This window comes from Chaetodon trifascialis, chromosome 6 (genome assembly GCF_039877785.1).
Source record: "Chaetodon trifascialis isolate fChaTrf1 chromosome 6, fChaTrf1.hap1, whole genome shotgun sequence".
Classification (NCBI taxonomy): domain Eukaryota; kingdom Metazoa; phylum Chordata; class Actinopteri; order Chaetodontiformes; family Chaetodontidae; genus Chaetodon; species Chaetodon trifascialis.
This window is the reverse complement of record NC_092061.1, coordinates 886,071-910,000: the sequence shown is the minus strand read 5'-3', so window position 1 is coordinate 910,000 and position 23,930 is coordinate 886,071. Positions and strand designations below refer to the sequence as shown.

Genomic DNA, 23,930 nt, shown 5'->3' with positions numbered 1-23,930 from the left:
GTCGTCTCGTTAGCATGCTAATGCTTACAGCGGAGCTACCTACAGCAAGGAAAAGCCTCATTTCCCTATGAGCGCAGGAGCTGTCTGTTAGCCTGTTAGCGTTAGCTTGTACCTGATTGCAACACTGCAAGGAATCTCAAAATGTCTCCTCCGACACTGTCATTTTGTCAGAGGGTTCATTTCACCGGTCAAACGGGATATGAGGACCGGACACGAGGGACAACACCGCCCGGTTTATCTCGATTTTTGGTTTTTAAATGAGAGCCTCGGCATTATAGCCAGGCGCGTGCGCGTAACACGCACGCTGCGCCGGGCAGCAGGGTTTGGTGGATTGAAGGCCGGACAGTGAAAGCAGCTCAGTGAGCTCTAAATACACAGTTTGGCACGTTTATCATCATGTGTTTCACATGTTAGAACATAACAAGGCTTTGTTCATCTGTGACTGATGCTGAAAGCATGTCTCATGTCTCACAGGGGACCACAGACAAACTGTCCCTCGCAGCTTTCACAGGGAATTCACATACTGAAGGATGAGAGTGAGACTGTTCAAGTCTGATAATAAACTTTAATATGTGCTGTGAATCAGTGAGGACAGCCCAGGCTGTAGGGACGGTAGATGTGTAATCTCGATTAAACTGTTTGGTGGTTCTGGGCTAAAACTGATCCGATTGGCTCCTGTTGGAGTCCTGATATGGATCAGCTCTACCTGTGTGCAGGTGTTCAGCGTGTCAGTGAGTTAGTCTGTACCGAGTGAGCTCAAAGTGAAGTAATAAAGCACTTCAAATGAGATTCTGACCCCTGATGAGACACAGGAAAAGATGCAGGACCCACTTGGTAGTTTTAATGGGACCAGTTTCTTTAATGGGACCAGTTTCCTCACAGAAACCTGTTGACAGTGAACTGAACTCTCTTTGGCACCCAGGGCCTGAAGAGAGCCTCAGTTTGCAGGTGGTGATCTTAATGTGGTGGAGATGAGTTTATTCTGGAGGATCAGACCAGCGGCTGCCTGTGGTGCCTTCAGGTGCGCGGGAGCTCTCGGCGCTCACCACAAACGGCTCGGCTCTGTTGTTCTGTGCAAACAGTTCCAGCTCCAGCGTTACAGGAAGCGTCGCTCTCTCTGAGTCACACGTGACGCGTCGCAGCCCACACAACTGGTTTGGGACGGAGGCCGACAGGAATGCGTCCGTGTTCAAGATGGACGGCGAGTGAGGCCAAACAGGTTCGTGCTGTCCAACGCCCACTGTAGCTAAAGCAGCCAGAGAAGAAGAGTCAGCCGCAGAGCAGGTGGAAACAGCTCACCTGTTCAACAGGTGCTTGCTCCTCTCATTGGCTTTTTAGTGGTGAAGCTTAATTACACAGACAGTAACTGTGTGTGTGTGTGTGTGTGTGTGTGTGTGTGTGTGTGTGTGTGTGTGTGTGGGTGTGTGGGTTAAGCTAAGCCTTGCCCTCATGCACCAGCGCAGAGAAATCATAGAATAATAATAATTAGTGGAGGCTGGGCTGTGACTAAACGCTGGTGAACAGTGAGCTGAAGCCGGAGACTCAGCCACCTTCATGTGTTCATTTGTCCTCGTACTCACTGCTTCACACGCTGTCAGGTGCACCTGTCCAGGCCAGACTTTTACCTTTGTGACTGATGAATTGTCTGTTTGTGTGATTTGTCCTCACCGTGTTGCCGTCAGTTTGCCTGCGTTGTGTTTGGATGGCGTTCGGCTTCACTTCCCTCTGCTCCACCTGCCTCTCTGAAGGTAACTGCAGTCATGTTCCAGCGGTCATGTGACCTTTACAGCTCAGGTCATGTGACCGCTCGTGTGTATTTCTCGTCAGTGTCACTTCCTGCTGAAGCTATTTGGAAAAACACTGACAGGATTGTTGTCATTCAATGAAACTCTTTTTAAAGTTTACTTCCTGGTTGTGTCGAGGAGTCCGTCCAGTGAGCAGTCAGAGTCAGACCATGTGACCGATGAGACAGGTCAGGACGCTCGCCTCCCGTCAGGTGTTGATAAGACTGAGAGCTGACGGCAGGTGCAGGAGGTGGCGCTCGGCTCAGGTCGGTCACATGGCTCACCTGTCCTCAGCTGTTGTGATGACGCAGCAGACGTCAGCTGGGCGCATCAGACTGCAGGAAGTCGTCTGGCCGAAGCTGACAGGCTGAAGTTAACCTTTGACTTCTGGCCTGTTCAGACCTGCACGGCGTCTCCTCTGTTCCCATGCAGGAGCTCTGCGGATGCTGTGATTGGACTGGAGACCAGGTGATTTCGGCCCTCTGGTGTCGCCTCACATCCAGGTGCGTTCGCTGTGTTCACAGTGACCAGACGAGCCGACGCTGGCGTCGAGCGGCTGCAGGCTCAGACACACGTGGTCCAGATGAGCCGGCTGAGTCCACTTTGACCTGTCTGCTGGTTTTGTCTCGCCTCCTGTGGGTGTACGTGGAGACGTTGAACGTGGCGTTCCAGGTGGCGTTGACTGCTTTGTCGATGTTTGGTCTTGGCCGTCTTGTTTGGAACAGACTCAGTGTTTTCTGTCCTCCCGTCCTGTCCTCTACCTTTTGTTTTTTACCTGTAGCTCACCTGTCTCCAGGGGGGGGCTCCAGATGACTTTTCCAACCTTCATTACTGCAGTAATATTACAATACAGCACCAGTTTATTGACGTGTTGCTCAAACATCAACCTCAAGAGCCAGAAACTGCAGGTCCTTCATGGCTCCAAGAGTGCGTTAATCCCATAGACCCCCACATTAAACACCAACTTCACAGCAGAAACCTGTTTGTTTTTCTTCTTTGTTCTGGAAACTTCACTAATTTGGCAAATAGCATGACGCACAGAGGCAGCAGGTGTTTCTGGTCATGTGATCCACAGTAAGATGTTGGTGGTTGAATTGCAGTTGCGCGCATCAGTCAGCAGAGGGCGCCTTCGCCTCGTCCTCCGCAGCGCAGAGGCCAGAGAGCGAGTCGCGCTTGTGATGACGGCCTTTAGCTTTAGCGTTAGCTCTAGGTGTCACAGCCTGTCCCGGTCGTCGCAGCTGATGGCTGAAGTCTTGGCGGTTGTATTAAACATCGTGACGCATGCGGACTCAAACCGGCGGCTGAGTTTTCGCTCGCTGAACGCTTCTTGTTTTCTCTCCGTCTGTGGTTCCTCCATAACAAAGTCCAATCACAAATCGGCTAATTAAATGTGACCTTTGTCAGCAGACGCGCCCAGCGGAGGCCTGAAGCTGCTCTGCGCTCTCAGCTGATTGGCCGCTCCCTGCTGAAGGGCCAGAGCTGCTTTGTAGAGCGGGAGCCGTCACTCTGCATGCTTTGAGATGACGTGCTGGTCCAGCAGACTGTGGTTTGTCCACTTGAAGCAGTGAATTCATGTTTTCATTGTGTACTGTTTGAACTCATTCACACAGACAGTAAACAGTGCTGGTAGCTTCAGTTTGTTATTGATCTGCGATCGATCGGGACCGTCTGATGTTGTCACCATCGTATTTACGTTCTGAGCACCAGACTGATTTATTTACTTTGGTTCTGACAACTACAATACCCATGAGCCTCAGCGGGTGCTGCTCTGCAGAGGAACGCAGTCAGAAATGTCATTTAAAGTATTTTTGACAGAATGTCCTTAAAGTATGAAGTGAAGTACTGGTACTGCAGAATAAAATGTCCTCTGTCAGTGTTCAAGTATATTATTGGACTTTTCGTACTGATGCGTTCATGTGACTCTAAATTTTTACTTTCATCCACAGAAATGTCCTCTGTTTTATAAACTGATGGTGTCTTTTAGGACAGATCTTAAATCTCTGAAGTACAGAGGACACCATGTCCCTCTGATGGACTGAGTAGCCTGACATGGAAAACTCTGCTTGGACTTTGTTTCTACTTTGTGTCTTTTAATAATGCTGATGATGGACCTCTGGACTTCCTGTCAAAGTTTCCGTCCCGTGCAGCATCAGTGAGGACACATCAGGTGATCTTTCAGTCCTTTATTGTCTTCTTCACTGCTTTCCAGAGATGTTTCTCGCGTCATCACGCAGGACAAAGTTATTGTTGTGACTCAGGTTTCATTGGGTGTGAAGATGCGTTCAATGACGCAGTAACGTCCAGGAAAGTTGAGTTACTGGATGAGTGAGTGAGTCACTGAAGTGTGTGTTTAGAAAAACACCAAACAGTTTGAACAGAGTGTTTTTTTTAAATTCAGGCATGTGATTGATCAATTGATCGATCGATTGATCGATTGAACTGTGAAGTCAGTTCAGATTGTCTCTCATCAAGTATTGATTATGTCCCAGCTGACAATGGTCTTTAAGGGACGACAGCGGTATCGATGTTTGTCGAAGGACATAAAACTCATGGTCACAGAATTGATCATCGAGTATTTGTTTGATTTTTGGTGAATATTGATTGGCTCCAGCTTCTCTAATGAATATTTGAGAGTTGATCGAAGTGCAGATGTTGAGTGTCGTGTCAGGTTCAAGGTCGTCATGAGAATCAGAACTAACAAACACGCCAGCAGCAGCGTCTCAGCCGGCGCCATCCTCTTCATCATCATCATCAGCGCCATGATGACATCATACACAGTTCAGGAAGTGAGACAGAGGCAGCAGCTTGTTTTAACTCTCTTCTGTGATGAAGAACGTTTTGAAAGTGTTGTGGATCTTTGTTCATGTCCGTCCATTTGTTCATCCGTCCGCCTGTCCGTCCATCCGTCCATCCGTCCATCCGTCCATCTGCGAAGAAGATCAATAATCAAAGTAATCGATAAGTGAATCCCCAATAACACACAGGAACTGAGTCTGTGTCAACTCTGACTGGAGATGATTAATGCTGTGTCTGTCTGTCTGTCTGTCTGTGTGTCTGTCTGTGTGTCTGTGTGTCTCTCTGTCTGTCTGTGTCTCTGACTGTCTGTCTGTCTGTCTGTCTGTGTGTCTCTCTGTCTGTCTGTGTGTCTGTCTGTCTGTCTGTGTGTCTGTCTGTCTGTCTGTGTGTCTCTCTGTCTGTCTGTGTGCCCCTCTGTCTCTCTGTCTGTCTGTGTGTCTGTCTGTCTGTCTGTCTGTGTGTCTGTCTGTCTGTCTGTGTGTCTCTCTGTCTGTCTGTGTGCCCCTCTGTCTGTCTGTCTGTCTGTGTGTCTCTCTGTCTGTCTATTTGTCTCTCTGTCTGCCTGTCTGTCTTCAGGAGTTTGTCTGTCTGTCTGATTGGACCCCAGTGAGCCAGCCCCTCCCACCATGAACCCTCTGAACCAGATGAAGGCTGGACTGGCCAACAACCCACACAGGTACACACACACACACACACACACACACACACACACACACACACACACACACACACACACTGTCTCATAAATTTTGACATAAAGTTTGAGCTTACACACACACACACACACTGATAACCTTCTTTGTGTGTGTGTGTGTGTGTGTGTGTGTGTGTGTGTGTGTGTGTGTGTGTGTGTGTGTGTGTGTGTGTGTGTGTGTGTGCGCAGTGACGGCTCGTACCCCTATGACCCCTCCAGCTGGCAGCAGCCCACCAATCAGCCCACAGGATCCCTCTCCGTGGTGACCACCGTCTGGGGAGTGACCAATCCCTCGGCCAGCCAGGTATGACATCACCAAACAGGAAGCAGAAGAAGAAGTGGGGTAATTAGTGACTAAAGAGTCGCTGAGTGTGATGAAGATGAAGACGTGTCAGAGGTCTTTGTTCCGGCTCTTCCTGTCTTTCTTCTTCATGTGACAGAAGACATGCAAAGTGACGGTGTGTTTGCGTCTGTCAGGGTCTTGGCGGAGGGGTGATGGGGCCAGGGGCCAACCCGGGCGGAGGGCCCATGATGCAGGGCCCCGGGGGTCCGGGCATGGCCGGAGGGCCCGGCGGCTACATGGGTCAGCAGGGCTACGGAGAGCCCAGCAAAGGCTACATGAACCAGGGCATGTACGGCCGGACGAGCGGGGGCTACGCTGGAGGCCCGGGGGGGTACACAGGGAGGTGGGTGTGCCTGGACTGATGAGGACGGATATCCTCAGAAATCTTAACAGATACATTCGGATTAGGATGCACTGATGATGTCATAATGTTGTGGTGATGATGTCAGCAGCTGTATCGTCAGCCAATCAGATCTTTTGGAAACACATGAACTGTTTTTGTGCTCTGCTGCTTAAGTGTGACCCTCGTCTCTCTCCGTCCTCAGTTACCCGTCAAACCCTGGAGGCTCCAGAGGTTCAGCTGATTTCACTCAGGCTGCCGCCGCCGCAGCCGTCGCTGCTGCTGCCGCCACGGCAACTGCCACCGCCACAGCAACCGTCGCCGCCATCCAGGAGAAACAGAACCAGGAAATGAACTACGGACAGGTGAGGAGACGTGGCTCCGCCTCCTGTGAGGTGCTCCTGCTGCCGAGGGCTTAATGTTTGAAATCAGACACGCGTACGTCACAGCGCTGCTGTGTGAGCGTGAAACCAGATCAGCGTGTTCACTGTGTGTGTGTGTGTGTGTGTGTGTGTGTGTGTGTGTGTGTGTGTGTGTGTGTGTGTGTGTGTGTGTGTGTGTGTGTGTGTGTGTGTGTGTGTGTGTGTGTGTGTGTGTGTGTGTGTGTGTGTGTGTCAGATGGGAGGTCCAGCCTATAACAACCAGTTCATGGCCCACTCCGGCCCCCGCGGCCCCCCTGGCATGGCTCCTGGAGGTATGGGGCCCGGGCCTGGACCCAGCAGGGGCCCTCCCTCAATGGGCCCCATGTACGGCCCAGGAGGCGGCCCCCAGAGGGTCCCTCAGCACCCAAACTATGGCCCCGGACCCCAGCAGGGCCACCTGAGGCCCCCCCTGAAACGGCCCTACAGCTCTGAGGTGAGGCTGAGGAGGTTTGATCAGATGATCAGTGTGATCGATCAGCCAATCACATGATCGAGTCTGATGTGATTTAATGGGTTCAGACAGATCTGAGATCATTTTGATGTGATCAGATCAGAATCAATCACTGTGATCACTTTTGATCTGACTGACGATAGACAAACAAAATGTCTCCACATCATCGAAGTGTCTGCTCAATTCATGTCCAAAGTTCGTCCTCTTTGTCCGTCTGCTTCGTCCTCAGTCTTTCTCAGGAATGTCTCAGCAGTACGGCGTCCCGGTCGGCTCCAGCGTGAATGTGATGTCGGGTCCAGGCGGCGCCGGCGGAGCCATTCCAGGTTCGGGTGGAGGCGGTCACGCCGGCCCCGGCCCCTACTCCGGCCCCAACATGCAGTACCATCCAGGTGAGACATCTGCAGGTGTCACCGCAGGTCTAACAGGTGAAGACGTTCACTGCAGACAGAAACTCTGAAGACAGGAAGTGAGGACAGAAAGATGACGTGCAACAAAGTCTGCAGCCGGACTGGAACCAGGAAGTCGGCTGTAAACTGTCCCAGAATGAGGCAGCAGCACGTTCCCGTCTGTCCGCCCACCCGCCTCCACCATCAGAGCGTCACAGCGTTCAGGTCTGACGTCGCCCCCGCTGCGTGAAGCGGTGTGGATGGTCAAACGCGTCACTGCTGTGTCTGGACACATGTATGTTTCTGTGAAATGATCCAATAAGATCATCATGAGCAGAGGTGAAAAGCACAGACGTGGACGTGGCGAGATCTGTCTTTGTTTCAGTCTCTTCTGATGACCTCAGTGTTAGCTTAGCTTAGCACAAAGACTGGAAGCAGGTGGAAACTGCTAGCCTGGCTCCGTCAGAGTTTCTTCAGTTTCTGTCCCTGTAATGATGTCCTCCATCTTTTCTCTCTGTGTCCCTGCAGGTCCTGGTGGTCCAGGCCCCGCCCCTTCACGCTCAGGCTCCTCCCCCTCCTATCAGACTCATAAGATGCCCCTCCCACAGTACCCCCCCTCAGGACCGCCCAACTCACAGTACTACAAGGTAAGGAAAGAGCGTGCGTGTGTGTGCGTGCGTGTGTGTGTGATGCTCAGAAAATGAACTTCCTGGTCTCCTCGCTCACTCATGGCCTCCTGATGGTGTTGAACATTTTGAGACAGCTGTGATGGAGGAGGAGGCGTACTGTTGTGTTTGTTGATGTCACTTCCTGTTGAATGAAACAAACTGTGTGTGTTGTGTGTGTGTGTGTGTGTTTGTGCAGCAGGACCAGTTTAACGGTCAGGGCGGAGGTTTGAACTCTCTGACCACAGGAGGCGCCGCTGGTGTCTACAGCTCCTTCAACCAACCCTCTGGGGTAAGACTGTGTGTGTGTGTGTGTGTGTGTGTGTGTGTGTGTGTGTGTGTGTGTGTGTACCTGTTACACTTTGACCTGCAGCAGGCTGCCGTTGATGGTTCAGGCTCGCTCTCAGAGACGCGCTCTGATTGGCTGAAGTGGCGTCTCAGCTGAGACTGACTGAACTCCTCAGTTTGTTTCAATGTGGCCGTCGTGATGGGGGTCACTGACCTCATGGTGCCTCACGGAGAAACGATCCCACGCAGCGAGGAGGCTCACAGGCTTCATGTGATGAAGAGGAGGTTTCTTCCTCACTGCAGATACTCACAATACTCTGAACCAAACTTGTCCTCTCTTTCAGCCTGGACGAGGGTTGCCAGGTTACCCGTCCTCCCCGGTTCCTGGAAACCCGACCCCGCCCATCACCCCCAGCAGCTCCATGGCCCCGCCCTACATGTCGCCCGGCAACAGTGACATCAAGCCGACGCCCTCTTCCTTCCTGCCTGACATCAAACCGAACATGGCTGGCATGCCCCCCCCTCCTCCTACAGGTGCACACACACACACACACACACACACGCACAGACATGCACACACACACACACACACACACACACACACACACACACACACACACACACACACACACACACATGCACACACGCACACACACTTGAGATTATGGGTTAAATAGTCTCTGTAAGAATCAGATGGTTGAGTGATGATCAGACTACACTGAAGTCGATTGAAGTACTTTAGTGTGTACAGTGTCTGAGTATCCTTTATGTGAGTACTCTGTCAGATTATCATCTGAAATAATCTGATTACCATCACTGACATTTCCACATCGGCCGCCCAGGTGATCTTGACTTCCTGTTAACAGGTAACCCGAGCGACGACCTGCGGCTGACCTTCCCCGTGCGTGACGGCGTGGTCCTCGAGCCCTTCAGGTTAGAGCACAACCTGGCCGTCAGCAACCACGTCTTCCAGCTGAGAGACTCCGTGTACAAGACGCTCATCATGAGGTGAGCGCGCACGCACACACATACACACATACACAAACGCACGCACACACATATACACAAACGCATGCACACACATATACACAAGTGCACGCACATATACACAAGCGCACGCACACATACATACATACACATACACAAACGCACACACATACACAAATGCACGCACACATGCACACATACACACATACACAAACGCACACACACATACACACAGCCTCCAGCAGCCTGCTACCAAAACTGATCTCAACATGCCTGTTTGTATTGTGCGCGCGCGTGTGTGTGTGTGTGTGTGTGTGTGTGTGTGTGTGTGTGTATATGTATGTGTGTATATGTATGTATGTATGTATGTGTGTGTGTGCGTGTGTCAGGCCGGACCTGGAGCTCCAGTTCAAGTGTTACCACCACGAGGATCGACAGATGAACACCAACTGGCCCGCCTCCGTCCAGGTCTGACCTTCATCCTCCTCTTCGTTATCTCCACCCTCCACTCCAAAAATATGTTCTCCTTTCTGCTCTGAGGAGCTTTGTTTTTATTCACCTCCTCTTCCTCCTCCTCCTCCTCAGGTGAGTGTGAACGCGACTCCTCTCACCATCGAGCGAGGCGACAACAAGACTTCCCATAAGCCTTTGTACCTGAAGCAAGTGTGTCAGCCAGGCAGGAACACCATCCAGATCACCGTGACCGCCTGCTGCTGCGTAAGAGCACGCACACACACACACACACACACACACACACACACACACACACGGCTCGTATGGGTCTGGGTCTGACGGACATGTCTCTGTCCCTTTGCAGTCGCACCTGTTCGTCCTGCAGCTGGTCCACCGTCCATCGGTGCGTTCGGTGCTGCAGGGGCTGATGAAGAAGAGGCTGCTGCCCGCAGAGCACTGCGTCACCAAGAGTAAGTCAGCCAATCACAGCGGGAGTACTGCAGGACGAGGGCGAGACAGAGAGTACTGCAGGATGAGGATGAGACGGTCTTTGAGTATTACAGGACGAGGACGAGACAGGGACGTGTGGCTGGCTCAGATGCTGGTTTTCAGACTCTTCATGTCATCTTCATCCTCATATTGTCCTCCTCTTCATCTCTTCAGTAAAGAGGAACTTCAGCAGCGGCTCCATCCCCGGGACCCCCGGGCTAAACGGAGAGGACGGCGTGGAGCAGACCGCCATCAGAGTCTCGTTAAAGTGTCCCATCACATTCCGCCGCATCCAGCTGCCCGCCAGAGGTCACGACTGCAGACACATACAGGTCAGAGCCTCTGCCAGTCGGGATGCTCCACGCGCTGTGATGTCACAGCAGCGGCCCAATGTCTCGCAACGAGACAAAAGACAAAATCAAGATGACTGAAAGACGAAGGAACGCTGCAATGTCTGATTTTTATGCAGGGACACTGAACTGATCTGTCCCTCTTTCTCTCTCTCTGTCTGTCTGCCTGCCTGTCTGTCTGTCTGTCTGTCTGTCTGTCTGTCTGTCTGTCTGTCCCTCTGTCTGTCTGTCTGTCTGTCTGTCTGCCTGTCTGTCTGTCTGTCTGTCTGTCTGTCTGTCTGTCTGTCTGTCTCTCTGTCTGTCTGTCTGTCTCTCTGTCTGTCTGTCTGTCTCTCTGTCTCTCTGCCTGTCTCTCTGTCTCTCTGTCTGTCTCTCTGCAGTGTTTTGATCTGGAGTCGTACCTGCAGCTGAACTGTGAGAGGGGGACATGGAGATGTCCTGTTTGCAAGTATGAGACACACACACACAAAGCTGAAACACACACTCATCAGCATCAGCTTCTATAACCTTTGTCTGTGTGTGTGTGTGTGTGTGTGTGTGTGTGTGTGTGTGTGTGTGTGTGTGTGTGTGTGTGTGTGTGTGTGTGTGTGTGTGTGTGTGTGTGTGTGTGTGTGTGTGTGTGTGTGTGTGTGTGTGTGTGTGTGTCTCTGCAGTAAGACCGCTCTGCTGGAGGGTCTGGAGGTGGACCAGTACATGTTGGGAATCCTGATCTACGTTCAGAAGTAAGAAGCTTCTTCTTCTCTGTTTGTCCTCGTGTTGTTGTCGGTGTCCAGCGTCCAGCTGTCCGTCAACAGAAGACACCTTTTGGTGAATTTCTGAGTATTCAGCTGCTGTCTTATTTTGAAGTACTGCTTCCTGTCGTGAGCGAGCGGCGGAGCTTCAACAGGGCACGTTTGGTTTCCAGCTGCTGGAGAAACGTGCTTGATGTTTTCCAGATGTTGATCAGAGTGATTGATTAGTGATCAGAGATTACTGATGACCCTTTCAGCTCAGGGAGACGTCCTCAGGTCTGTCCACACAGACGGATCAGATGTGTGATGTTCAGCTCTGCTCTCTTGTTGCTCCTCTCTGAAGAGCAGTTCTGTGGTCCTCAGGTGTCCTCACGCTGAGACGGTCCTGGTCTCTGGACGCTCTCAGTTCACAACTCATAAAAATGGCCTCAGACAAAGTAAACCAACGGTTTCTCCCCCCCCTTCTTCTCCCCCCCCCCCCAGCTCGGAGTATGAGGAGATCACCATCGACCCGGTGTGCAGCTGGAAGCCGGTTCCCGTGAAGCCGGACATCCACGTGAAGGAGGAGTCTGACGGTCCGGTGCTGAAGCGCTGCCGGACGCTCAGCCCCAGTCACATGGTTCTGCCCAGCGTCATGGAGATGATCGCGTCGCTAGGCCCCGCCCCTTCCTCTGCCGCCTCCTCCTCCCCGATGCCCTTCACCTCCCTGCCTGCGGGGGGCAGTGGCAACAGCAGCAACACACCAGACTACCCCGGACCAGGTAGGCGGGCCAAGTAGACGCCAACACGCCGCTCAGAGCTGAGCGCCATTTGAGTTTGATTGACAGGTGCAGGTCGTAGAAATAAAACCCCTCAGAGAGGTCGTCCATCAGTGTCCATCAGTGTCCAATCAGCTGACAGTGACAGCAGCTGAGCTCAGAGCGAGTCAGAGGGAGCCGTCGTGTTTCTACGGGAGCCCAGAGGGGACAAACCAAGCACTGCTTGTAGACACTGTAGACAGGGACTTCAGGGTTTTAGCAGCCCGTGTGGGGGACAGTGGGACAGTGGGACAGTGGGACAGCAGGACAGTCTGTAGCTTCACCACTGGTAAACGCTGATAAACGTTATTGATCCCACACCTCCTCCTCCTCCTCTTCCTCCTCCTCCTCCGAGTCCAGAGGACGGAGCCATCTGTCCTCACCTGTCTGTTAAGTCTTCTTCTGTCCCCCACAGACCACCTGCTCCTGGTCCTGGTCCTGGTCCTCACAGTGGACGGGACCTGGAGCCTATCAGTTATCACTCAGCATGTATTGATCTTTGTCCCTGTGTGTCCCCGTGTGTCCCCGTGTGTCCTCCTCAGCTCCGTCCTATCCCAGCCAGTCTGCGGGGTTCTCAGACTTCACTGGTCCTGGGACTCCGGGGGTCGGGGGGGACTTCTCCTCCCCCGGTCCTCCTCCTCTCTCCTACCAGTCGGAGCTCTCCAGCGCCCTCCTCACCCCCGACAAGCCCCCCCCCCACCCACTGGCCGGACAGGTAATGTCTTCATCATCTTCATCATGTTTGATTACTGAAGATTAAATCAGTGAAAGATAAAAGCAAAACGTCTGCTCCTCTTCCTCCTCCTCTTCCTCTTCCTCTGTTTTTCTCTTCACTTCTACCTCCTTCCTCTCCTCTCTCCTTTCTTCCTGCCTCCTTCGTATCCTCCTTTCCTCTCCTCTTTTTTCCTTGTTTTTCTCTTCTCCTTCCTTCCTTCCTTCCCTCCTTCCTTCCTTCCTTCCTTCCTTCCTTCCTTCCTTCCTTCCTCTCCTCTCTTCTTTCTTCCTGCCTCTTTCATATCCTCCTTTCCTCTCCTCTTTTTTCCTCGTTTTTCTCCTCTCTTCTCCTTCCTTCCTTCCCTCCATCCTTCCTTCCTCTCCTCTCTCAGATGTCCGTCTCAGGCCGTCTAGACTCCACTTCCCATGGTGCTCCTCTCTCCCAGCAACAGTCGCAGGGTCTCCATAGCAACTCCCAACTTGGAGGCAGCAACCAGATGATGCAGCGTAGCAACCAGAATCCCCGTCTCCAGGGCGACAGCTCCTTTGGTCTGGGGGGGTCAGCGGAGGTTCCAGAAGCTTCTCTGGACGTGAGTGAAAGTAGGCGGAGCCTCTGACGCTCCTCATGCGTCAGCGCCTCCTTATCTGATCATCCAAAAGTACTGTGCTTTGAGGTACTTTGAGGTACTTGTACTGGGCCTGAGTATTTCCTCTGCGCTCATTGAACAGCTGAAGTGACAGATTGAGGGTGAAAATAAAACCGGAATCGCTTCATAAATGAAGTATTCTCACAGAGGAAAGTACCCAGCAGTACATGAAGGCAGTAAACTCAGCTCCACCTGCAGCAGCTCCACCTGCAGCAGCTCCACCTGCAGCAGCTCCACCTGCAGCAGCAGCAGTACGTAGAACCAGTGACTGATCCGCTCTGAAGGTTTTTCTGCTTCAGGTTCATTTTCATGTTCATAGTTTTGTCCTGCAACTTAAATGCAGGACTACTTGTACCAGAGTAATTGTACACTGTGTTATGAGTACTTTACTGAAGTAACTTTTTGTACTGCAGTATTTCACAGTGATGCGTTCACTGACTGTTCCCGCTCAGGAAAAGGTGGCGTTTAGCAGGAGAAAAGCCGCGCTGTGATTGGCTGAGTCTGATTTTCAGGCTAGGAGCTGATTGGACGGTGAAGCTGACAGAATCTCGTCTCACCTGTTTGTTTGTGCAGCTGCTTCCTGAGCTGACCAATCCTGACGAGCTGCTGTCGTACCTCGGGCCTCCGGACCTCCCGAACAACAACAACGACGACCTGCTGTCCCTGTTCGAGAACAACTGAGCGAGCGCACACACACGCACACACACACACACGCACACACACGCACACACACACACACACCTCCAGGATCACTGTAAGATATGAACTCTTCTGTCCTCGCCCGCCCACATGAGGACGGAGTGGACGGACGGCGAGGCATCTTTTAAACATGAACTCTTTGATGTGACGACGACCGACGGTAACTTTATTTTATTGTTTTTATTCTTCATCCTCATTCCTGTCGCTGCCATTCAGACTGATGACCACTGCTGCTGTTCACTGCACACACACACACACATGCACGCACACACACACACACACACACACACACACAAACACGTACACGCATACACACGCACACACACACACGCAGCCTCGGGGCTCGCGCTGTGGTGGGCGGAGCTTCTGGCGGAGCAGCGTGGTCCTCTAAAGCCGGGATGATTCTGGTCCAAACCAGTTTTAAATGTGGGAGAAAAGGTTGAAGGTGAGCTTTAAAGGAGCAGTCCGGCGTCTCACAGACGCCTGAGACGCGTGGAGACACCGAAGACCTCCGAGTCCACAGAATGTCCCTGAGACGTCAGATTCAGCCTTTACACTGAGCCGCAGCGTCTCCAAAGATGAATCTGAACGACGCGATCACACAGACAAGAAGAAAGACAACCGCTGTGATGTCACGACTCGTATTCATGGCGTCATCATCGTGGCAGTGACGCCGTGGCGTCGTATCGATGGCGGCGGATGTTCACCTTCAGATTCTCCTGCAGCGGCTTCAGTGTGTCGCTGCTTTGAGGATCTTTGCTGCAACTATTCAGATGATGTTTTCATCATTTTAGTCCATGAAAGGCCAAAAAAAGAAACGAAAAAATGTCCAGTGAGACGCCTTCAAGTGTCCAAACCCAAAGAGACAGAAGCAGACACGCTGGACACGCTGGACTCAGACAGTTCTGACCTTTTTTCACCATTTTGGCTGAAAAATGAAACCTGTAGTTTATTTTGTTTCCTGACTGCGGCGCACGAACGAGCAGAGAAGAAGAAGCTCTTCTTCATATTTAACGAGAAAACTCACCGAACTGTTTGTCCGGCTTTTCTTCTGCTCTTCTTTGGAATGTTGTCAAACGGCTTCTGCGGACAGCAGAGAGCTCCTGCAGTGAGGACGGACGGGACAGAGTGGCAGACGTCCTCTCGGCAGACTGTTGGTGTGATGAGTGGGAACCAGTTCTCCTGCTCATCTGGATCTTCTCCTGCGAGACGCTCGATGTGAAAATGGGACCAAACTGTTGGACTCCTGAAAGACGTTTTGGAGTCTCTTCGGAGTTTGCAGCTTTGTTCCAGGAGTGTCCTTGCTGTCTTCGCTCCGTCAGTCTTTTAGTGGGGTTTTAACTCACTCGCGCCCCCTGGAGGACAGTGACAGACTGCAGGACAACTGTCTGAGGCCACAGAGACGCCTGCAGCAAACGAAGGACGGACAATGCAAAGATGGGACGAGATCATCAGTGGAGTTGCTCAGAAAGTTGCTGCTATTGCCTCAAACTGTCGCCCAGAGACGAAGGCTCGACACTTTGTGTATGTGACGTTCACAGAGGGTCCATCTTCCTCCTCCTCCTCCTCCTCATTATTCTGTATGTTGTAAAGTGACTAGAGTCCGGACAGTGGTGGTGTCTCCATGTCCCAGTGAGTCAGCTGACTTCTGGAGAAAATAAAACTGTACATGATCACACTGTATGATTCAGTAATGATGCTAACAACAACAATAACCTTTGTAATTTAATAAACACACACTGGAAAGACACCCCGAGGAGGACATGTGGTGCTTTTAATAAAGTTTGATACTCAGTTCATGTTTAAACTGTATGAGATGTTTGTCTGGAGAGGTCAGCAGTAACAATCAGCAAAGTGATTCAAGAAAAGATCAATACTATTGATGGTGTGCATGAAAACGGAGGCGTCACGCCATCAGCTGAGCGACTCTCAGGTGATGATGGGACGGCAGGCTGGACGTCTTTGTCTTCTCTGTCCCCTCTGACGGTCAGGCATGAAAATACGGCTTATTTGTGCTGATAATGAGCGAACGTGGAACACAGTGAACGTCGTCACTCTGACCATCTTATTCTTTTGAAACACTGATGGACACAAACTTTATTAGTCCCAGTGGAAAATGACACGAGACATACGAGACAAAGCAGCTGAGGACAGAGGACATCCAGAAATGATTAGCTGACAGACTGAGTTCACACTGCAGCTAGAAGACATGATAACGCTTTATTGGCCTGTCAGACGTGTTCATGCGGGCGCTTTGTTACTGCGCTCGCCGGCAGCGCTGCGTTGAACTCATCATCGTCCTCACACACTTTCCACTGACGTCTTATTGTCCCTCTGATTCTCTGTTTCCCGTAGCGCCGCCTTCAGGTCAATGTCTTCGTGTGTCCAACACTTTGGTTTCTGACCAAATACCTGCAGAACTAATGCTGTTTCCCTCAGCCTCAGTTGTATGTTGGTTAGCATGCTAACATGCTAAACTAAGATGGAGAACATGAAACCTCATCACATGGACATGCTAACATTAGCATGCTTAGCTAAGACTCAGCAGGTGAGGCTGTGACTAACCTACGTTTAGAGATTAAGTCTGTCATTTAATGTTTGGCTCAGATTGCCCTTCGTCTTTGTCTCCAGGCCAAAGATTAATTGCTGCAGCTGCACCAGAATAAAGGCAGAAAATGAGTTTTTTACTCATCTGGGAGATCTGAGCCTTGAACAGTCTGCGCCGCCTGTCTGAACCTGTTTGTGATGGAAGCTCTTTGACAGCGCTACAGGATAGACGTCAGTCCTGTTTCATATTCAGGGGGCTGTGTTGAAGGGTGCTAGCATCCACTGCCGCCGCTCTGTGAGCGTCAGCCAGAGATCGTCAAAGGTCATTAAAGGTCACTGATCGATGCCAATCCCCCGCAATCACCCACCAGTTCAACTGGAAACCTGACAGGAACAACTGCCTCCATAAACGCCACATAGCCTACATACGAGTCTGCAGCAGGTAGGAAGTAAAACAGAGCTGCAGGCCGCTCTGAACGGCGGCTCAGATGGAACTTAATCTGGTCCAGATCAGGTTAGCCTGCAGCACAGGTTACCAGCTAATATCACCAGATGAAACATGAGCCAACGAAGGCAGTGAAGAAGACTGCCGATTCAAACGAGGACGGAAACAACGCTGCATCGTAAATCATTAAAAAAAGCTTTGAGGCTGTTTGACGAATATGTAAATGTCCTCTAGAGGTTTGTTGGACCTCAGAGAAACACTGGAAGTCAACACAAAGAAACTCCACGTGGAGCCTTTAATCTGACGGGTCACGAGAAAAACATCAAGTTTTCACCTTTTGAACGTATGAATGAGACTAAACCATCAATTTCTAAAATGTTTTGCTCCCTCAGAACAAATGAACAGTAAAGTTTATTCAGTAAAAATGAGGTCGCTAATGCTGTGTTCACTAACTTAATATTGATTGATAAATGTAATAGAAGTTGTATCTTAGAGCTTTTCCCACTGACATTATTATTCTTAAACCATTTGTCTATGAATTATTTGTGTTTAATGGATTAAAATAAACTGCTCAGTGTAGAAGACATGAGGACCTGCCAGTTGGACAAGCTAACTGTAGCCAAGCTATTAAACCTGTCCGCTCCTGAGGTGACCGGAGGTCTGCGTCCAGGGTCATCCCCAGCTGATTGGTCTTTTACCAATAAGAACACTGTTTATTCACTGGTGGCTCTGGGATCTCACCACGCTTCAATAAAACTGAAAACAGACACATTTAAACAACGAAAAACATGATGGATGATGTTTCATGTTTGAATGTACGAACAGTGAACAGAGTTTGGACCCAGCTTTCATGTTAGCTCTGCTAATGCTAGGCTAGCTTTATGCTCTTATTCCACTGAGTTGCACCAATTCTGCTCCTGTTTGCACAGAATAAATCACTGGTTGAATAGATTTCTGTTGGCTATGATATGTAACTACAAAAACCTCATTTAAAAAAAGAAAGAAAACTACTCTCAGTAAAAATGAGTTGTTTAGTCTTTTATTTGGCCTCCACCAGAGATTCCAGTTTACCTCCTCTGGTAAACTCTGCTGTGCCAGTAAAAGGCGTTTATGGGACTTAAATGTGACTTTGATGTGGTTTCAAACACCAAACACGAACTTTCCGTCTTCACTTCTCTTTGTTTCGTGCGGAGAACAGCACGGACCCCACCCTGTCCTCGTGACCGCGCACCCACATTATCCCCTGACAGCGGGAGCGTGCGTTGACTGCGGGACTTCACGTTCACCACCAGCGTGCGCTGCATGTATTGGATGCCGGAGCTGTCAATCATGCGAGGTTCGCGCTGTTCCGGGAATCAAACGTTTTTTTGACAGGGTTAACAGAACCGAGCGGCGTTGTCCTGCTCGCGCCGTGAGATAAAGCTTGAAAATGCCCAACCTCCGCCGAAGCGGTTCACTCTGATGTATGAATTAAACACACCACTAGACGTCTCTATCCATTCAGAGAGCAGTAAAAAGGGAGGGTCAACTCTTCTTGCTGCTGATTTGCTAAAACAGGTGCCAATTAAATGTTTCAGCGTTACCAGTTGGCTTCCTGTGAATGTAACGCCGCCCACCAGTGTCTTATATAAACTTAATCTAGTTTCCTCCATCTTTTTCGGTTCCTTGTGACCACACGAATTCCCTCGCCGGAAAACCGTTCAGTCCACCCTCTCCAGTTCAGCCTGCTGAAATGGCCAAACCTAGAGTCTTCTTCGACATCTCCTGTGGTGGCTCATCCATAGGCCGGATTGTGATGGAGGTAAACCGGTCTCTGTAATGCAAAATGTACCCGAGGGTAACGTTAGTCAATGGTAGACTAGCTGGTTAACGTTAGCCTGCGGACTCGGCTGGGGCTTAGCTAGCCGTCCCTGTTCTGTGTCTTTATGGGCTGTAAGTTCATTTGGACTGCAGAAAGTTGAGCCCAGGATTCAGATGTTTATCGTAGTTTTCAGTCCGTTTACAAGAGCTAACGTTAGCCGAGCTGTCACGAACGCGAGTGAATGGACCATGTGCACGTGCGTGTGGCTTGTCGCCAGCGCGGCTCGGTGGACCTGATGGCGGAACTTCAAGCTGTTCACGTTCGTGCAGATGTAGTTTTATTCAGTTGCAGTTGCAGAGGACACCCGCCTCCACTTAAACTACAACTAATTGATGTGCGTACAGAATCTGTCACGTCACGTGACGTGAACGATTTCTCCAAAGTAAGTGAATTGACTGATTGATTCAGTTGCAATATGGGCGGTTTTAGCTGTTAGAACTGTAAATAGTCCAGCAGTGTTGCGCTTCTGAATCCATCAGATAGCGCAAAATTTTAACTAACGGTTGTTGGTACACTGAGGCCCGTTACGGGCCCGCGGCCAGTGTTTGAGTCGTAGAGCGGCACGCTGTGCGGGCAGTCGCCTGCCACTCCTGACGAACTGGCTAAGCTAATGCTAACTGACCGCTCAGATAAACTCGGCGCAGCTGGCTGCGCAGATAAAGAACGGCTCGTGCTCAGTGTCTAGCTCGCCCTGTTCTTTGTTGCAGCGTTTTGCGGCCTTCAGGGAAGCCCGCGAAACCTACAGATCTACGAAAAATGCAGCCTGCGTGCTAAAATATTCTAGTTCAGTCTAAAAGTGACAGTCTCAGGATTCTTCCCGCAGCCAAATGGGAAGAAGACTGATAATGTGATAATCAAGGCGTTTAGCATGTTAGCCGCCGAAGCTAACTGCGCCGGTTCCGGTGTTCATAAACGAGGAGCAGTTCTGGAAAGTTCCACGGCGTTGGCGCGGAGGGGGGAGGGGAGGGGGCGACCGACTGGCTCTGCATGATTAAAAAAATGCGGATGTAGGGAGATGGCCGAAAGCAACCGCGATACCTTTAGTCCTTTGTGCCTACATGAATGATTATGTTACATAACAGCTGTGATTACAATGGATCCTTTGTAACGGAGGCTAACTTATTTTTAGCCGCCTGTTTTTAGGCAGCCAATTGCAAGCTCAAAGCTGTTAGCATGCTAGCTGACACATCCAGCCATTTTGTGCACATAGCAGTAGCTATGCTCATCATGGGCGTTCCCGCTGTATGCTACAGCTCTGAGCTAGTTTTGAAATCAGACCTTCAGCCTTAATGGCGCACAGCTCCAAACCTCGCACACACCCGTCAGTGTGGTGGTCTTAGATTTTTGGCCACACTTGTGCATGTTAATGGTAATTGGACCGTGCTGGTGCTTCTGTAGACAGCTCTTGAATTATGAAGGTCTGGTTTCTGTTACTGCTGAGCAGGTGGAACAGCACAGTGCTGCCCTGAGATCAGCTGCAGCGCTCACCACATACCAGCCTGTCTGCTGCAGCCCCCTGCGCCCCCTCCCTCTGAACATACTTGCAGGGTAGCGTCACTGCTGTGCAGGGCATGCAGATATCCAGTGTGGTGCAATGCTGTATTCCTGTTTCTCCATGACATAACACAATTACCACACATCTGTGGCTAATGGGCTGCAGCTGCTACCTAAAAGCAACACAAGGTGTTGCTGAACTTGATTTGACTTTTAATGTTGGATTTACAATCTTAAATGTCAATGAGTTGAATGTTTTGTTTGTTTGTTTTTTCTTTCCAACTCTTGTGCAGAGATGAATGCACAGTGGTGTCTTTTACACTGGCACATGTCCAGTATTGCCAAATGATACACTGAGCATGTTGGACTATAAGCAGCTGGCACCACATGCTGGATATTCCCTCAGTGTCCACGTAGTTATACAATCAGAGCAAAGTGCAGTATCTGTCAGCCTGTTCTGGATCTGACTCAAGTGTGCATGGCTACAAGCCGAATGTAAATTTACTGTCTGGTCACTGATTTCACAACTTTTACCCTCGGAGTCCTTTCTTTTTGCCAGTCTTGGAAGCTAGCATTTGATGCAGTGTTTGTTCGTAACATTGACCGACTCGGTGTGTTCGTTTGTTTCTGCAGCTCGAGTCCGAGGTGGTGCCCAAGACTGCTGAGAACTTCCGTGCTCTGTGCACCGGCGAGAAGGGCTTCGGCTACAAGGGCTCCATCTTCCACCGCGTCATCCCTGACTTCATGTGCCAGGTGATGAGGCCAGAAAGCACATTTGAGCCTGTGCCACATTTGTGTGTTTTTGTTTGTTTTTTTCTGTTTAGATGTTTTGAAGCCTGAACCAGCTAGTTTATCAATTGATAACAGACTTTTTGATCATTACAATTTTGAACATTATTTTGTTACCATCAGGCAACAGTTTTGTGTTTAATCTGTAGGTTATTGTCTTAATTAGTATACAAATGCAAGAAAATGGTGAAAATGATTCAAATGGTTCAAATTCCTCATCGCCAAAACTGACATGTTGAGACGTCTTGTGTCTGATGGCATTCAGTTTACAACAGAAAATCAGCAAATCCTCACGCTGAAACTTGAATAAGATAATTTATTGTGTGAGGTTACAAAAAAAATAGTTTGCCAATCAACTTATTATTTGAAGCCCACCTGAGGCAGCAGTACTACGTTAAACGTTTTACAGTTAGTTAATGCAGCCGTGTCTGAGTGGAGTGACTGGAGCTCTGCACGGCACAAAACTGACAACCAAATGTGGTCAATGCTCAAACGGGTCAGGTCCGATCCGTTTGAACACGCCTGGTACAGCCCAGATCGAGGCTGGCTTTTTATTCCAAGACAAAGTGAAACGCTGGCTTTGTAAGGCGTCCTCGCTGTCAGGTGGGTCTATGTGACGGCAGGCGGTGACAGAGGTGCTGTGGCTGTGGATGGACGAGCTCGTCCCCTGTGGGCGGTGTTAGCGCCGTCCTCAGGCCGTCTGGACCGCCAGGTTCAGGTCACTTTGTTCAGCTCTCGTACTGAAGCGTGTGTTCGCTTGTTATCTCTCAGGGAGGTGACTTCACCAATCACAACGGAACTGGTGGAAAGTCCATCTACGGCAACAAGTTTGCTGATGAGAACTTCACCCTGAAGCACACCGGCCCCGGTATCCTGTCCATGGCCAACGCCGGGCCAAACACCAACGGCTCCCAGTTCTTCATCTGCACAGCCAAAACGGCATGGTAAGAGTGTCTGTCTGTCTGTCTGTCTGTCTGTCTGTCTGTCTCTCTGTCTGTCTCTCTGTCTGTCTCTGTGTGTGTGTGTGTCTGTCTGTCTGTCTCTCTCTCTCTCTCTCTCTCTCTCTCTCTCTCCCTCTCCCCCTCTCTCTGTCTCTCCCCCTCTCTCTGTCTCTCTCCCTCTCTCTGTCTCTCCCCCTCTCTCTCTCTCTCCCCCTCTCTCTGTCTCTCCCCCTCTCTCTGTCTCTCCCCCTCTCTCTGTCTCTCTCCCTCTCTGGGGTCATGAGTTGAATCACCTGTTGAATGTTTGCTCTGCATTAAAATGACCTGCATCAGGTTCTGTGAGTGTCCATGAGCTCTGTGTGGACGATGTCTTTGGATCTGTAGAAGCAGAAGTTCAGATGTGGTTTTCAGCTCTCGATGAGCTTAATGTTGCTGCAGTGAACAAAGAAGCTGATGTCCAACAGTTTGTGTCCAGTGAGAAATAAAGGTGACAGATGGGTCTGGGGTGAAGGGGCTGCTCGGACGATGTGTGAAATGATGGGTTCGATTAGGCTGTAGGTAGATGTGGCACAGGGTCACTTTAAATATGGAGCCAAGCCAAGATGAACCGACCTTGTAATGGTTTTCTGTGGAGAGCCAGCGGACATTGAATCGTTTTCTGTGAGCTGAGGAGGAATTTCAGCTGTTTTACCCCCTCAGACATTTTCAGCTCCCGTCTTTTGATGCTGTTAACTGGTCTGCGTGGCGTGCTGGCACGTCTGCCCCTGAACAAACAGACCTGAGACTCTGTTTGTTGTGTCGTCGGACTGATGTGGGACCAAACTGCTTTGTTTCACATCCGTCAGCACATCGCCTTGCAGATACCTTCAGCGGGACAGTGATTGATAACCACCATGAGTTTTCAGAGTCTGCAGACCTGGACATGAGTTTTATCACGACAGTAACACCTGCTGAGTGTTTGCTTTGTGGATGTGACGCGTCCTCAGATGTTCAGCATGTTTCTGCCTTGCCTACACTTTGTTACTAACGCTGCTAATTGTGGCTGATCTGTGCCCGCAGGCTTGATGGGAAACACGTGGTCTTCGGCCATGTGGTCGAGGGGATGGACGTGGTGAAGAAGATGGAGGGCAAAGGCTCCCAGAGCGGCAAACCCTCGGCCACGCTCACCATCGCCGACTGTGGGCAGCTCTGAGCTCTGGCGCTTAACCCTCCTGCTTGCCCTGTAGCCACGCCCCTGTAGGCTCCACCCACCATTCAACATTCCTATTGATGGAGAATCAGCTGATCCCCCTCCCACCCCCCTTTTTTATTCTGTTGTTGAAATCATGTTGCTGCATTTGTGACTTGCCTTTAAGTTTCTTTTGCATTAACGTTTTTTTCCACAAGTCCCAACGGTTTTTTGTTAAGTCAAAAAATGAATAAGAAAATAAAAGTTGCCTTGACATTTGAAGAGTTTGCTTTTGTTTGTAACACAGAAAATTCACCTGATTCAAAGAGTTGACAGGTTGTTCAGGACGGTTTCAGAGCTGTTTCCCGCCAACATTACGACGTGTTGGGCGGTTTGAGCGGCAGCCAGCGACGCACTGAGCCGCTCTGCAGCCACGATGATCACTTTACAGTCAGCGCGCTGACATCCAGACCACAATGAAGAGTCGGCATCAGTGTGCTCTGCTTCAGTGTTTTCAAACAGCAGCAGCTTGTCAGAACAGCCAGCGGAGACGAAGACATGCTGGAAACGTCTGGGTTTTGTTTCATTTATTTAAATCTCATCACAAATGAGTGAAAGCTAAATGAGGGGCGGCTGGACTTGAGCTTTG

At 50.4% G+C, this 23,930-nt stretch overlaps 2 protein-coding genes across 3 annotated transcripts in view; both read left to right on the top strand.

Moving 5' to 3' along the window:
- The window catches only part of LOC139332774 (zinc finger MIZ domain-containing protein 2-like), a 16,660-nt gene extending 800 nt beyond the window's left edge, over positions 1 to 15,860 (top strand). Inside the window, exons 2-21 of one of the 2 annotated variants that reach the window (XM_070964872.1) lie at positions 5,157 to 5,256; positions 5,464 to 5,578; positions 5,752 to 5,960; positions 6,163 to 6,322; positions 6,576 to 6,812; positions 7,060 to 7,219; positions 7,745 to 7,863; positions 8,084 to 8,173; positions 8,514 to 8,703; positions 9,036 to 9,177; positions 9,546 to 9,624; positions 9,742 to 9,873; positions 9,974 to 10,079; positions 10,273 to 10,430; positions 10,829 to 10,896; positions 11,102 to 11,170; positions 11,663 to 11,940; positions 12,519 to 12,691; positions 13,083 to 13,280; positions 13,911 to 15,860. In XM_070964872.1, coding sequence (XP_070820973.1) covers positions 5,207 to 5,256; positions 5,464 to 5,578; positions 5,752 to 5,960; positions 6,163 to 6,322; positions 6,576 to 6,812; positions 7,060 to 7,219; positions 7,745 to 7,863; positions 8,084 to 8,173; positions 8,514 to 8,703; positions 9,036 to 9,177; positions 9,546 to 9,624; positions 9,742 to 9,873; positions 9,974 to 10,079; positions 10,273 to 10,430; positions 10,829 to 10,896; positions 11,102 to 11,170; positions 11,663 to 11,940; positions 12,519 to 12,691; positions 13,083 to 13,280; positions 13,911 to 14,018 — 2,841 coding nt within the window. In that variant the 5' untranslated portion in view covers positions 5,157 to 5,206 and the 3' untranslated portion in view covers positions 14,019 to 15,860. Of the gene's footprint in view, positions 1 to 5,156; positions 5,257 to 5,463; positions 5,579 to 5,751; positions 5,961 to 6,162; positions 6,323 to 6,575; positions 6,813 to 7,059; positions 7,220 to 7,744; positions 7,864 to 8,080; positions 8,174 to 8,513; positions 8,704 to 9,035; positions 9,178 to 9,545; positions 9,625 to 9,741; positions 9,874 to 9,973; positions 10,080 to 10,272; positions 10,431 to 10,828; positions 10,897 to 11,101; positions 11,171 to 11,662; positions 11,941 to 12,518; positions 12,692 to 13,082; positions 13,281 to 13,910 lie in introns of both variants that reach the window. The other variant, XM_070964871.1, reaches the window with a different exon arrangement.
- A 2,806-nt stretch (positions 15,861 to 18,666) lies between these two features.
- Positions 18,667 to 23,563, top strand: ppiaa (peptidylprolyl isomerase Aa (cyclophilin A)). The gene is made up of 4 exons (XM_070964947.1): positions 18,667 to 18,829; positions 21,017 to 21,136; positions 21,944 to 22,116; positions 23,173 to 23,563. Exons 1-4 carry the CDS (start codon positions 18,761 to 18,763, stop codon positions 23,303 to 23,305), a joined length of 495 nt encoding a protein of 164 aa, XP_070821048.1. The 5' UTR covers positions 18,667 to 18,760; the 3' UTR covers positions 23,306 to 23,563.
- Positions 23,564 to 23,930: the final 367 nt, after the last annotated feature.